General features: G+C 33.6%; 1 protein-coding gene across 1 annotated transcript in view; it reads left to right on the forward strand.

The window, feature by feature from the left end:
* LRRN3 (leucine rich repeat neuronal 3) overlaps window positions 1-11238 on the forward strand; it is a 33828-nt gene extending 22590 nt beyond the window's left edge. Inside the window, exon 2 of the mRNA XM_010181990.1 lies at window positions 8265-11238. Within this exon, the coding sequence (XP_010180292.1) occupies window positions 8616-10742 (2127 nt within the window). The 5' untranslated portion in view covers window positions 8265-8615 and the 3' untranslated portion in view covers window positions 10743-11238. The remainder of the gene's footprint in view (window positions 1-8264) is intronic.
* The last annotated feature ends 5134 nt before the right edge of the window (window positions 11239-16372 follow it).

Below are 16372 nucleotides of genomic sequence, written 5' to 3' on the forward strand. Positions count from 1 at the left end.
CTTACAGTTACTTCTTTCTCATGATAACTCACAAAAAAGATAAAATGATAAATTCTCAAGGCAAATATTCTGTGCTAAGTATAGCCACTGTCTTTCTCTGTCTTTATTACAACTACCTGAATACACCTATTTCTTTGTTTTAAGTGTATTTAATATTTACATTTTGAGACCCACAAAGGGAAAAAAAAATCACAAAATGCAGATTTTGCCAATAGCTCTGCTGGATTTTGGCTAGGCTTCTTTACTAGTCAAATGTACTATAGACCCCCAAAATCAGTATGGTAGCTTTCTAGAAAATCGAGCCAAAACTGGTCTCACTCATCTTTAGTTCTGGCCATCTGCTTGAAGCAGCTGGTAACTGGGTACATTCACCCACATCCAGAACGTGACTGCTCTCTTGCCAACTATGTGCCTAGGTAACTGCCAAGATGTGCTTCTCCACTACTAAAATGACAACTGTCAAAAAGAAGTTGTACATGAACGAATAAATCTAAATTAAAATAACACATTACTTTCCCAAGTTACAGCAATCATTTTTTGACATAATTGCTTGATAATGGCAATGATAAATAAGTCACTCACACAGTGAAACCTTTCTAAGGCTAAGAACTACAACAAGAATACCAAAGATTGAAGTACTTTGAAAAGTTATTTTTAACATCTAATCTTTGCTACTTCTCTGAAAAGCAGGAAATATATGTATGTGCAGCTATTATTTAATTAAAAAAAAATCAAAAAAGTACTATTAGCAATGAGTTAATTTTTTAGATAAAAACATCAGAATTATACATTCAATATCTGATTTAAGAAGAAATAAAATAAGTTCAGTTCAGATTCTTTTCAAAGTTTCTTTTACAATTAACCCAAGTATATAAAATTATTAGATATAGTTTAACTGCTACACATTGAAAATATTGCAAGAAGATCTGGAGTTCCATATCAGAAATCAGAACATAAATGACAGATTAGAACACAAATGCTAAAGCAATGCGCAACTTCCATTGAAATTGATCCTCCTGCCTTTTAAATATAATTTTCTAACATCTCTGCTCACTCAAAGAGAATATCATACTGTGCACTTCATATTAGGAGAAGTAAAAAAAAATGAGGTAATGGTAACTACTGAAATTATTAATTCCTTTACTATGTATCACCAAAAACACTTACCATCTTTTTTTGCTATGACATTTGTGAAAAGGTCAGATGTATTCAATGGCCAAGGAATGTGTGATTAAAAGTTAAAATCACGTGAGAGAGAGATCTACAGACAGAAAATCTAAAATCAAAGCCTAGAAAAAGTAATCCAGGATCATGATAGTGAGCTACGAGACTATGGTTTGAGGGAAAGAATAAACCCAAGAATATTTGGAGATTTTCATAGTGACTTATTTTTTTTTCTGCCCTGTCTGAATCATCAGTTGTCCCTCTTCTTGTATTTAAACTTTAAGCTCTGTGGAGTAAAGCTCACAGTTTTGCGTAGCAGGAGGTTAGCACACAAGACCATGCGGTCTTTATCCACCACTATGGCTCCAATGGACAAGGCTGCTGCTGCCACCAAATTAGTAGCAGTAACAAAATTATATAATATACTTAATAAAGTGCTGTGATTGACAAACACCTTACTTCGCATGCAGGTGTTCCCACAGTTATCATGGTCAGTCATAGCAATCCAGTTTCAAGTAAGTTAGGAAACAAGTGCTATATCTTTTCCATTCTCCTATCTTTAAAAGAAGGTTTTACCAAATGTTCATTTAAGTCCATTGCAAAGTTATTCTGAAATACCATATGAATTAAAATATCACATGCCATATGCAAATATTCCTTTGGCTTCCATCTTACTTTTTGTTTTCATCACATACATTTTAAATACTATCTTTTTAAAGCTTTACGATTTATTATATTGCAATGTTTTCCAAAATACTGTAATTTCTGTGTGATATAAGAAATAGAACTACAGTAAATTCTTAATGAATTCTACATTATGATAATTTTTCTGATATCTGTTAAATTGCATTAAGATATAGTAAGCAAGAGCACAAGGATAGTAAACCACACTCAATTAGTGAAAGAGAAAGGGTGAATCTCTAGCTGAGATTCAGAAATCTAGCTGATCATAATATTTTTCTGAATCTGTCTTTATTTACTAAACTAAAGTAACCTCAAAACACATGATGTCCATAGATATGAAGAACTTTTACTAATGTATAAAAGCGTGGCATTCTTATCTTGTAATGGTCTAAGTTATGAGAATTTGTCCCGTTTTACAGTCATATTTAGCATTTTAAGCTTGTGGCTTTCCCTCAGGCAAATTTATTCCCAGTAAGGAAAAAAATGTAAAGGAGGTGTAACAAGTTCACATAGTAAATATAAATACATATGCTGAAATAATTATTCAGACACTGCAAATTGCTTTGAGGGTTAAATACAAATAGCTTTGCCATTTCCTTTACATCTTGCACTTACTGCTATTCAGGGACAGCCTGAAGATCATTAGGAAAAAAGTAGGGTAGATGTCCAAAATTAGTCAACGTCCCAACTGGAAGACCTAGTCAAATTTTTCAAACATGTCAGCTATTTCAGATACTCACATTTAATTTTTCAACCTCAGACTTTTAAAATCCAGCTGTCATCTGATACTGTCAACTGCCCGAGTTGAATACCTCAGAATTAAAATTGTCAGAAAGACACTAATTTCCAAAAATCCTCATTCATTTTTTAATGTGAGACTATATGTTAGCTATATGTAAGAATATAAAACAGAGCACGTAATAGTAAACTGTTAATTTGCTGAGAAGAAAAAGAAACAGGGTTCTGCATGAAACTCTTTGCTTCATAGAGTGGAATGAAAGCAAGACTACATATGCTAGCAGAAATTCTTTCCATTTTTACAAAGTCAATATAATTTCCAGCAACTGTATTGAACCAGCCAGTAAAGCTTATTTCTGGAAATATTTTATTTCAAGATTGGTTCTGATATGAAAAGCTATTATATTACTTTTTTGTGCTTTAACCTGAACTTGTACTCCTGCCTCAGTCACAAACTTCCTGTACATGTTTCAACAAAAATCATCCCTGATATATTTTTATAGAGGGAAAAAACCCCAGATTTTTGTGCCAATTCTTGAAACAAGTCAAATAAACAAGTTGTTGCATCTTTTTATCAATTGTGCTGTAATTAAAATTTCTCCAAATATTTTTTTTAAAATTTTGATCACAAAACAAACAAGGAAAAGTCACCTTATAAAATTATCAGAAAAATACTAAATGTTCAAGCTTAAGCCTGCATATTCCCATAACTAACACTTAAAAAAAACCCAAAAAACCTCTAAGTGCTGTAACTGCAATCAGGTGAGGTATGAAATGTCCCATGCCCAATTTTTGGTTAGTGACATTTCTAGATTTCTGTCCCTAGAACTGCTCAAAGTGGTTATAATGACAAGAATTGAGAAGTGGCTCTTTCAGTTGATGTGTTTGAAAGGTAGCTTTGTATGAACAGCTGTGTTTTCAAAATGCTTGCCACCTCTAAATTGGTCCTTGTGAAGTGAACTGTTTGCCTTATTGCCAGCAGGGCACATTGCAGTGTAGCTGCTGCATTTTTAGTTTTTATCACTGTCTCTCTAACTGCTGAAGTGGAAAAGAAAGATTGCCAAAACCTGACGTGTTTCTTTTCCTTTCTGCCCACTCTGACTTGGTTCTTAGCTGTCTGTTGCTCCAGTGATGAGAAACGTTGCTCAGTTTATTCATTCACTGAGTGTCTTTTCCAGCTCAAATAATGGTGATACCCTCTTGTAAACTAAGGCTCCAGCTGTCAATAGCAGTAAATGAAACACACCTAATTAAGACATACCAATCATTGTCTACACAAGAGATAATTGGGTTGCAAAAAGTCACACACATCAGGGTGCATTTTTCTAAAAGCAAGAGGCACACTATATTTAGTAAGACAGTAAGTATAGATTGCAATAGAGATGGACTTCTAGAAGAAATTAAATAATCTGTCCAGAAAGATTTAGACAGTTTTAGGACTGAAGTTCTACCACAGGAAAACAATAATAAAAATACTGAGTATCATTACTAATAAGCAATACTAACTGTTTTGATGCAAACACTATTTAGGCTTTTTAACTGCAGACATTAGGAAGCAAACCATACCATTTCATCTGGATGAAATAGATGTACAATCAGAATGCACATAAAGGCTTATAAATGCAGCTGGGTAAAGAATTACATCAAAGACTCCAAAACTAGATGCACAGCTCCTGCTGCTGCTTGTGTGAAAACACTTATCCCACAGCTCAGCTTACTGGCGATAATTTGCTGCTGAGCCTCATCTCTACAAGCTTTCCTATTGTGGACCATAGTAGGTACAAGTTTTAAGAACTGCTTGCATCACAACAAAATTCTTGAGAGTTCACCAAAACCCACTAACGGAAGAGCTATAATTAAAAAAGTATTTTTGCTTAACAGATAATGCTGATATAATTGCATTATCTGAATAAACTTTTCTAGTTTTAAGAAAATATCTACTTTTGCACAAAAACCTCTGTGTATGTAAATCTCAGATTATTTAAATACTGCTCAAAGGAACCTTCAGATTCTCTTTGTCCTTCTTATTAGTACCTTTAAAACTAGACATTTGAAATGCAAAACTTTCACATAAAACTCTAGATGGTACAAAGCACTTAGCTTTAAAGCACTAGAACTCATTAATAAAAATTCTGACAATCACTTTTAGTAAGAGTATTTCAATTTAATCTTTATTTGGTGTTATCAGTACATATTTACTATTATCAGTACATTAATGAAGAAAGGGATTCAATACATTCCCCAAGTTCAAAGTATCATAAAGTTAAGTGCTTATTTTCTAATACAAACCTTTATCTCTGTGACACTACATTCTTCAAGGAAATTTAACTTCAATTACAGTTCATAGTGTTGAGCACAAGATATCAATTTACATGAGGTTTATTTTGTTGCAGTAAACTGCAGCTCACTTCTCAAAGCAAAATAGTTTGTACACAGCTCAAGGTTAGAAATTAATTACATACATACAGTCTCACACACACATAATCAACACAACTAGTTGGCATAAGCAAAGTCATACTGCATAACTTGATTCTGGGTTTTCATCTCTTCAAGTGAGACCGGAAAACTTAACGTCAGTAATCCATGTTTTCTTACCTTCTCTGTCAACATTGTAAATCAGTCACACAATAAAACTATTACTAAAAAAAACAACAAAAATGTTTTGTCACTCAAATGATTCCATACAATTTTTGCTGTGCATTTCACTACTTCACTTTTTTGTGTACTATGTCATATGTGTACTACAGTCATATTATTTAGTTTTAGGCTGTCCTACAAGGAGCAAGGAGTTGGGCCCAATTATCCTTATGGCTCTCTTCCAAGTTGAGATATTCTGTTCTATGATCTCACAAGCCACCATAGATTTCCACACTACTCCAGAAATATTATTTTACTCCACACCTTGAATGATAGTTAATACCAAATAATTTTCATGTAAAATAATACATAGATATGACACTATTTAAACCAAAAATCTTTCTGAAGTGAAACAATGTATTTTGGAATGATGACTGTGCAGGATGGGAGAAAGCGTGAAAATTATTCCACAATTTGTTATTCAAGGCACTCAACCCCAGTGAATATTTTATACAAGGCAGAAGCACTTTAACTGGAGAAATAGGAAAGATTTATGCTAGAACACCATATGAGCTTGAGCTGCTGGCTTATTAGCTGGAGCATTCACCAGAAAGAGAAAAAAACATCAAATTAAATCATAAAGAAGAAGAATTTCAACTTGGATCTCCAACCTCTTGTTTTTTGCTGCCTTTTGTGGAAAGACCACTCTAACATATATGACATGAAAATGTCTACTGGTGCCCTTGTTTTTGGCTTGAGAATCCCATAGAAGCTGAAGTATAAACTCAGGAGGAGCATAAACTCAAATCCAGGAGGATATTGGCTACAGGTACACGAAAATGTTAGTAGTTTACGTGCTTTAACTGGTACAGCTTCTAGGTACCTGGGACACAAATGAAAAGTCCATCCTGGTCCACATCCTATTTTTACAGTGGCCTATAGCAAATGTCCAGAGAGGAGAAGAAAATCAGGTCAACTAAGTAGTTATACTTCCCCAGAATACTTTCCCAGTACTGCTCCTGAGCAGAAGTCCCTGAGTATCATAACGGGATCAAAATGCTGAGAATTGATAGCTGCAGTAGTATTACGTTGAATCTCAATCAATTTACTATTCAGGTAAGATTTCCAATGACCTTTCAAGTATTAGAAGCTTACATTTTGTATTTACCACATTTACAGAAATCTTTTTAATATTCAATCCAAATTCCAGAAGTCAATGGGGCTTGCTTTAGAAAGTGCATCAAGAACACGACTCCAAAAATTACCCCCCATGGCCATCATACATAGTAAATTACACCTGTGCATTTGGCATAGAATGATTTCTAGTGAGATATTCACTAAATGGGATAGTATTCCATACATTTGTATCACCCTGCCTCCTGGTAGCAAAATTAAGAGCAAGTTATAGGCATTAACCTATAGGCAAACCTTTTTCTGCCTCAAATTCATCTCATTTCCCAGAAAAAGGAACAGATTATATTTTTACTGTTTCAATCAGCATGTCTTTGCATTTCAGCATAAACTGGGCTATTTGCATAAAAACATATTATTAATCCTCAAAGCAGCAGAATGCTTTCTGTATATTTATCTCACACTTTGTTCACTTTATTAATACATTTACATGTTAAAAAAATATTAAATGTCCTTAAATGTACATAATACAAACAGCTGCCTCAAAACTCACAAAATGTACTTCAAATTGGCCCAATGCTCATGTCACTCAACATGGTCCAACATCTTTCCTCTGAGCTGGTATGAAATACCTACATAGTCAATATGCCAAATTCTGCTGGGCCTGGAAAGGAAAACCTAAAATCCAGATCCGTGACATCTGAATTTTGTAATTCTGTCTACCTATACTAGCAATGCCTCAAAAGTTATCATCTATCAATGTCAATGAAGCATTGATCTTATCTTACAGTTTGTAAACATTGTCACACTAGAGGCAAGGGGAGAAAGGGCATAAATGTGTATCATATGACAGTCTACTGAGACAAAGTCCATTCAAAGTTAGTGCAAAGTCTATATTCTGAAGAAAATGAAGCAGTTAATATGCACTACTTCAGATACAAAAACATAGAAGCTTTTCAATTATATGGCTTGGAACACAATGTACACTCATAGCGGGATTTCTTTTTCCCTCAGAAAAAGCAAGTACAAACCAAAAATCTGCAGAGGACAGATTTGATGCTTCAAGATGCTAAGGCTTCAGTCTTTACTATAATTTGGGATATGAAGTCAACATGCAACTTCATAGCAAATTTCACATTTTTGCAGAGCTACAGACCAAAGAAGCAACTGCCAGTGTAGATTTCTTTTTCCTTATCACTGTAAAGAAAGTTTTCTGTTATTATTATTCCTTGCAACTGAAGTTATTGAAGTCAAAATAAACCAGTAATTAGCCTGAATTTATCAAGATGATGAGCTATTTATTATGAGGTACATATTTCTTTCTAATTACTGCTTTAAAGAAAAAAAAGAAAACAAAACAAAACCATTTTTCTTTCTAAAGTGCAGTTACAAAAAGAATTAGAAAATAATAAAACCTGTGGATTATCAATTTCTTATATTTCTGTATAAATATCCCACAGGCTTACCCAAGAATGTCATTATTAGGAATGTGTATTAATCTTACCATTCCTTTTTCCTTTGATTACAAATAAATTATGATCTTTATATTTATGAACTTCATGTTCAAAAGTTAAATATTCATGCTCTGTAGGATTTTGCTCAGTGTTTAGATTTTCAAAGCCAATAGAACTCAATCTGCTTCTAGTGATAACTGAAAGAATAAAGAAAATACTTGAAAAAAGAATAAAATATGTAGAAAAATCTCACAGATATATTTTGCTTTATACACTGTGGATCTTCATCTTTCTGCAGAGCAATGCTCCACTGGATGTATGACAAGCTACAAGTCTAAAGATATATTACTGTATTAACTTCATTTATGCTATCTGGATACTACTACAATACTCTAGGCACCACAGTCATTTTCTTTTCTTACTTGCAATAATTAACATTAGAGAGCAAAAGATGGCTAAATTAATTTATAACTTTATAGTTTCTTATACTAATTATTTCCTCTTCTTATATTTTAGGTCATCCTGTCATTCCTGCAAACACTAATCAATCATGGGATTTGAAGTTAATACTACTAAATAAATGAATTGCTTAATCTCCTATGACCATCTATACATACTTCATCTTCACAAAGCTTATCAATTTTATGTCATCAAGGACAGACTGACCTTCATTTCCACAAAATGCCTCTTACTACTGGACAAGTTGGTTACAAATTTATCACTCATCCTCAGGAAGAAAGGCCTTCGTGATCATCATCTGAGAAATGCAAGTGTGTGTATTGTCAATTGACTAGGTCATACTGAATTCCAAAATCATAATTGTGGAATACTAAAGGGTCTGTTACTTCTCTGAACATTCAAGCTAAGATGAAGGACATGCAACTAAAAATTAATTTTCTACTTGGCCTAGTTATCACTGCAGTAGTACAAGCTGTAGAAAAAAAAGCAGACTGCCCAGAGTCATGTATATGTGAGATCAGACCATGGTTCACCCCCAGGTCTGTGTATATGGAGGCTCCAACAGTGGACTGTAATGATTTAGGCCTTTTTAATTTTCCAGCCAGACTGCCTGCCGACACACAGGTTCTACTTCTACAGACCAATAATATTGAAAAAATTGAACATTCAGTAGACTTCCCAGTGAATTTAACTGGTCTAGATTTATCTCAGAACAATTTATCCTCAGTGACCAGTATTAATCTTAGAAAGATACCACAGTTGCTTTCAGTGTACCTTGAAGAAAACAAACTTACTGAACTCCCTGAAGAATGTCTCTCTGGACTCCAGAATTTACAAGAGCTTTATATTAATCATAATCTGCTTTCAGTGATTGCACCGGGAGCTTTCATAGGCCTCAATAATCTTCTCAGACTTCATCTCAATTCAAATGGTCTGCAAATGATCAACAGGAAGTGGTTTGAAGCTACTCCTAATCTTGAAATTCTCATGATTGGAGAAAACCCAATAATCAGAATTGAAGATATGAACTTTAAGCCTCTTATCAAGCTGCGCAGCCTAGTTTTAGCAGGCATAAATCTCACCGAAATACCAGATAATGCTTTGGTTGGCCTTGACAGTTTAGAAAGCATCTCCTTTTATGACAACAGATTTGTTAGAGTGCCCCACATCGCTCTTCAAAAGGCTACAAATCTTAAATTTCTGGATCTAAATAAGAATCCCATTAACAGAATACGACGAGGAGATTTTAGCAACATGCTGCATCTAAAAGAGTTAGGAATTAATAACATGCCTGAACTGATTTCTATAGATAGTCTTGCTGTTGATAACTTGCCAGATTTAAGAAAAATAGAAGCTACCAACAACCCCAGATTATCATACATTCATCCAAATGCATTCTACAGACTTCCCAAGCTGGAATCGCTCATGCTCAACAGCAACGCGCTGAGTGCTCTGTACCGCAGTACAATAGAATCCTTGCCTAACCTCAAAGAAGTTAGCATACACAGCAATCCCATTAGATGTGATTGTGTCATCCGCTGGATTAACATGAATAAAACAAACATTCGCTTCATGGAGCCGGAGTCCCTGTTTTGTGTAGACCCTCCTGAGTTCCAAGGCCAGAATGTGAGACAGATACACTTTCGGGAAATGATGGAAATCTGTCTCCCCTTGATAGCTCCTGAAAGTTTTCCATCTACTCTGGATTTAAAAACTGGCAGCCATATTTCCTTACACTGCAGAGCAACAGCAGAACCAGAACCTGAAATCTACTGGATAACACCATCAGGACACAAACTTTTGCCTAATACTATTACTAATAAATACTACATTCATTCCGAAGGAACGTTAGACATAACCGATGTAACACAAAAAGAAAGTGGCTTATACACATGTATAGCGACAAATTTAGTTGGGGCAGACCTAAAGTCAGTCATGATTAAAGTGGACGGCTCTTTGCCTCAGGACAGCAATGGATCTTTGAACATTAAAATAAAAGATATAAAATCTAATTCTGTTCTCATTTCATGGAAAGCAAGTTCTAAAATTCTCAAGTCCAGCATTACATGGACAGCCTTTCTGAAAGCTGAAAACTCTCAGGCTGCACAGAGTGCTCGAATACCATCTGATATAAAGGTATATAATCTTACACATCTAAATCCATCAACTGAATACAAAATTTGTATAGATATTCCCACTATCTATTCACAGAATAAGAAACAATGTGTCAACGTAACCACAAAAGGACTGGACTTGGCAATGAAAGGCTACGAGAAGAACAACATAATAGGATTCCTTGCCTGCCTTGGTGCTCTTCTGGGCATCATCTCTGTGATATATGTCTACAGCTGCATCTCACGAGAAATGAACTCTGACACTGGACATGGCTTTCTAAAGAATTATCTGAAGAAACAATCCTTTTCACTCAATGAGCTTTATCCTCCTTTAATCAGTCTCTGGGACATGGGCAAAGAAAAAAGCACATCAATGGAAGTAAAAGCAACTGTAATAGGCATACCAACCAATATGTCATAGATACATCAGTGTATTACTTAATTTCTGAAATAAAAAGCACATGAGTGCATTTGTGCTGAATAAAAAGGCAACAAGAAACACTATTTCTTTTAGGAACTAGATGTCTGGACTTTGCTGCTGCCAACAAGCGGGAATATGCTTTTATTCTACAGCATAAAAGAAGAATTTTAACTAACTGGCTTCTAAGGATATTCTACCAACCAAATACAATCAACTTCATTTTCTAGAACTTTCATGGGACTTTAAAGTCTGGAATACAGTGCAAGTAGCCAAGAACATTTTCTGTATTTTTTTTAAGTATTATATAAAAGTAGTGGAACTGAGCAATACCTCCTCCTGTGTTGTATTACACACACTAGCCACGCGTTTTTGCAGTGAACAGATATACTAGGATTGACACATGGTGTAATGAAATGGACGAATTCTGTAGAGTAGACACAGTGAGTATGTGAATTTTTTTTATGAGGAAAATACATTTTTGATTAAAATCAAAATAGTTTCCGGCTTGTTTGTTTCTTAAAATACATTCTGGGAGCTCTTGTCTGACAATAAACAAACTCATTCTAGTATCTGATAAAATATATTTTTTGTTTACATACATAGAATACATAGAATACAAAGTTCTCCTGTTAAAATGCCAATATGAACACATAGGATATTTTTGCTGGTTTTAGGCAGTATAACTGCAATGAAACTCACAACAAAAATTTTTATAAAGCACTTATTCGTAATAATAACAACCATATTTTACATGTTGCTTATTGTGAGAGGAAGAAGAGATAAGAAAGGTGGGATGGAGACATAAGACTGATAGGGAAACAGATCATTAGCTACTGATAACAGCAAGTTTTGAACTGCTTTGGTATTTTCCCAGAAATTTGAAAACTGAATGCAATGTTTAGACTCAGATAATATAAATCAAATATTCTGTCTTCAGTCAAAAGGGTAAATCAGTTATTAGTAATGTCTAAACTTTAGGCTGGCCACAGAGGGAACTCTATGGCTTGAACAGTTTAAATGATATTAATTTCTTTTTATGGACCTGCATACTTCTGTTCAGGAACAACAACTGACTAGATTACAAACCTCAGCTTTCACAATGTAACTAGGAATAAATCAATGACAGAAACATTATCTGTAGAAATTAATTGAAACAAAATGAAAAGAGAAAAATGAATACCTGACTACTCATATTGAAGCTAAAGTTCCCATGGGAGTAGGACTGGGCCCTAGCAAATGTGCACAAGAAGCTGCTGATTAAAATGTTGATTACAAGCTAAATTTAATTCTGTTAGGATGAAAAAAGTGACTACTTCTAAGCCCAGTAGACAAAAAGACATCTGACCATTAAGACACTTGATGACAAGCTGTAGTACCTCCTGAAAAAGACAGCAAGAGCAAAATGTTTATGTTATTTTGGTTCATATATATGAAAACAAATAGGAAGAATGAAGAACAAGTTTGTTTCAAGTATTATTGGTCTATAAATGCTTATAACATGGAAAAATAATTTAATTTACCTATTATTAATGAATAACTTGCTTTCATGATAAAGATGCCCTTTTTCTAGTTAAACACACCAGGACTTTTAAATTACAGTAAGGTAATTTTCAAGGTTGTTAACGGCAGAAAGAATAATCTGGTATTAATTTTAAACTAACAAAACTTAGGATATTCATAGAGTCGATATGTTTCACTGAAGAAGTGATTTTAAAAGCCTGATGAATCGCTATCACACATAAAGGCACACTGTAATTGGCCCTAGAAATGCTGAGATGACACATTTCAGCACCACGGACAGCTTCCGGACTGGAGCTGTTCCTCGGGAAATGGTTGCTCAACTGGGACTCATCACCATGCAGATACTGTACTTGTCAGCAAGAACTTGTGGGTCTATCTTATGTTTACTTTTGCTACATTTAGAACTTACAACTCGTAGAGCTTAGAAATGAGAACCTAACTTTTTCAGACAAAAATAAAATCTCTGTACTGTGATATAAAACAGCACTAAATATAAGTCTAATGGGGAGCACAGATAAGACAACTTTTTACGCTCACAGAATAAGTACAGGCTTTGTTTACTTTCTTTAAATATCTCATTAAAAGTTTTTGTTGACATATAAAATGCATTTTTGAAAAGAAAAGTTCTCATACTTCTGAGAGCTGAAATGTAACGAGATATAGATCACAAATATTTGAATCACTCTATACTTCATACTGACAACAAATGAAAACACACAGTACATTATAAGAAGAAATGGATTGTCCTGTTGTTAATTGTTAAGACGTAAATGATTTCCTTCATAACCCCAAAAAGAGAAATATAATTGCATTTTCTTAAAGTACCTTTGTAATCCTACTCTCACACAACCTTGATTGAGCCAGCTTACAACTTTATACCTTCCTTTCTCTGAAAGAATATCTGAAAGGATATACTGAGCTTTTGTTTTCAGCATACCAAGAAGATGCTGCTTCTGTAACCAACCATCATTGAGTAATATTCATTATTTGTGCAAAAGTGTTTTCACTGCTATAATTCAAAAGTGAAAATTTAAGAAATAGTAGGAAAATGTCCATAAGAACATGGTCAACAGTGCCTCTACAATAGGTTATGAGATCACAGAATTTTTAGTGACTCACAGAATCACATTTGTGATTTGGTAGGGGTGCTTAACTGATGGGATACAAAGAAGTAATACAATTGCAATAATGAGAACAGAAACTTCAAATCTGGAGTTCTCACTCTTACCAAAGGATCTGCAGAAAGAAATGCTTGCAGATTTAGAATAAAACTTCAGAAAGTCATACTTACTAGCACATTCAAGTTAACATCAAGATTAATTTATTCATTAATTTCTATGTCAACAGCATTACAATTCTTCAGTATTCTGCTGAGGTTTTAAATACCTTTAAATTGAAATTTTACATGTTTCTAACATAAAAATAAGTTTAGTGATATTTTTGATCAAATTCTATTTACTATAAAAACATGTTAAAGACAAAAAGTATTTTGGAGGTGAGGTTGTTCAAAACTTAATTAGATTAGATTTCACTTAAATTAGATTTCAACATGCATATTGATTAATGAATGGTTGTTTGATACTTTTATGATATACTTTTCTGTGTGAGAGTGTTTGTGAATTACTTCTGTTCTATTAGCAACACATTGGCCTGTCCGCAGGCCTTTATTTCTTTATACCTGTATTGCATTATTTTATCCACTATACAAAAGTAGTATCTTGCAGAACACATGGCAATGCTTTCAATAGTAGTACGGTGAACCACCTCCTATTCACATAAACATAACATCTTTAGTATCTACACAGAAACATCTCTATCATATTAACCCAACAAATCTCTAAAAAGATTCATTATTTCTCCATGACCAAAGACATTCTTCATGTTAAAATGCCCACAGAAGCAACAGAGGAACAATGAGATTCTTGTGTAAAATGGATAGCTGTTCCTTCCACAGATATACTACCCTATAAACCTGAGGGTCCTTAGGAAGTAATAAATACACTTTTTAGCTTTAATAGCTTAGTGTATATTTAACTTACAGCACTTCACAGATGTGTCAAAAAAAATCTAACAACAAATATTTCAGAAAAGTAGAATACATTTAAAAACTGTAGGAAGAACTTCCTAATAGCAGTATAGTATACTTTTAAATAGTCTCTTCATTTACTGGAAGGGTTTTTTTTTCACACAAGGTATAGGGCTAAAATTTTTCTGTCTATTATTAATTGGGATGTTTACTTTTTAAATGGAGGTAGGAACTGACAACAAGCTATATTTAATTTCCTCAGAATCAGAGAAAAGCATTGTCATACACCTGTGTTTCTATTTATTTAATAGTGTTCTCTCAGGAATCCGATGCATTAAAAGCAGTACTTAAATGATTATTCAAACCAGAAAATAGTAGCTCAGCTACTAGATTAACTTCATCTTGGCATCTGACAGCAAACCTTATTCTGAAACATGATATTAATGACAGAGAGAAGACAAACATGAATGTTTGAAACATCTGGCTAGGCAATACCCAAAACATAAGACTGAAAAGATTTTTTTAATTCAATTTTTTTAATCCAGTTACCTTACTTCTTTCTATCAGCTACTAGACTGAAAAGTAGTGTTCTATTCATAAAAAGATCAGATTTTACTTCTTAGTAAAACATTTACAAAAATCAGTTCCAATATACCATCAGCTAACACAGCCAAAAGCTAACTTTACATAAGTATATTTAAGTTTCTGTTTTAGATATAATGATGTGACATCATAACTCCAAATGGCAGCTAAAAAACTTCCGTAAAAGATCACAGAATAAATGTTGATTTACATACTAAAACAAAATTTCCATTTCCAAAATTCCCTAATAAAATTCACTCTGCTTGTGTAACCTTAAGCAGTGTGCTTAAAGACGGATTAACAATCACAATCACAATCAGTTTTTGTAGATGGAAGAAACAACATGACTAGAAGCATATCCAGAGTAAAAAATTACTGAGGCCTACTGAAGAACATGAGACTTCATCACAACATAGCTTACCAAAAGACATCTTGAATAAAATTGTTGGGAAAGTAATAGATACAAGTGATTTTTTAGAGCACCTTTGGGTCTCACAAAAAAAAGTAGAAAGGTGTTGCAATGAACTGTTAGGTAGGGAAAAAAAATCATCTTTCTGGAATATTGGTTGACCTTCCAAACCAATTGTTTTGGTAGGTCGGTTGGTAGACACATCAAATGTGCAACTTGAATAGCTTCTAGTTTAATAACATTGGAAATAATTGGAATCAATATTTGCAGGAAAAGGCTGAATAGATATTCATGGAAAATCATAAGCTACAACAGAAAAAGAGAAAGACTATCAAAACAAGAGAAAGATTGTCTAAACATTCAGTAAACATAAAATCAAGACACTGAGAACAAAAATTAACCTAAATGCCAAAGTCTGTGAAGATAAAAAAAATACAACCCAACTTCATTTGTCCATATAACAACTCTAGAAGTTGGATATATACCAACAGAATTACAATTACTCATTTATATGGATAAATTCAAATTGATTTATTACTGAAACTTGGCAAAATTTGCACGATTGGAATGTTAAAATACATGATCATGACCCATCTAGTTAGAAATATGCTTTGAAACCAAGAACTGAGCTATTCACTTTAGTTTCAATGAAAATTCTAAAGGAGTTGAGTACCTTTCAATGTTTGTATTATAGAACAGTGTGAAAAGAATATAATGTATCAGACTAAGTTCTGTCTAGTTCAGTATTCTGAGACAAAATGTACAACCATCATGTGTAAATAGCATAAGGACACAGTAGAACTAGCAATGAATAATGAAAATGGACCCTATGGTACATGACTGACTATGGTTATGTTATTGTTCTGGTTTCATTAATCAGTGTTTTATTTCTATAGCCAGGGTTTTCAAAAAGAGAAAAGGTTAAGCCAATTGGACAATATTTTTAAAGACCTGTTAGTCTGAACACTCACGAAAAACTTTAAATAGAAGTAGTGTATATCTATCTACTTGGCTACAGTATTCTTAGAGGGATATAAAGCTGCAGGTATATTGAAGTGCCTTCCAATTTTTCATTTAAAGAAATGAAATAGA

Source organism: Mesitornis unicolor, unplaced genomic scaffold (genome assembly GCF_000695765.1).
Source record: "Mesitornis unicolor isolate BGI_N332 unplaced genomic scaffold, ASM69576v1 scaffold25723, whole genome shotgun sequence".
Classification (NCBI taxonomy): domain Eukaryota; kingdom Metazoa; phylum Chordata; class Aves; order Mesitornithiformes; family Mesitornithidae; genus Mesitornis; species Mesitornis unicolor.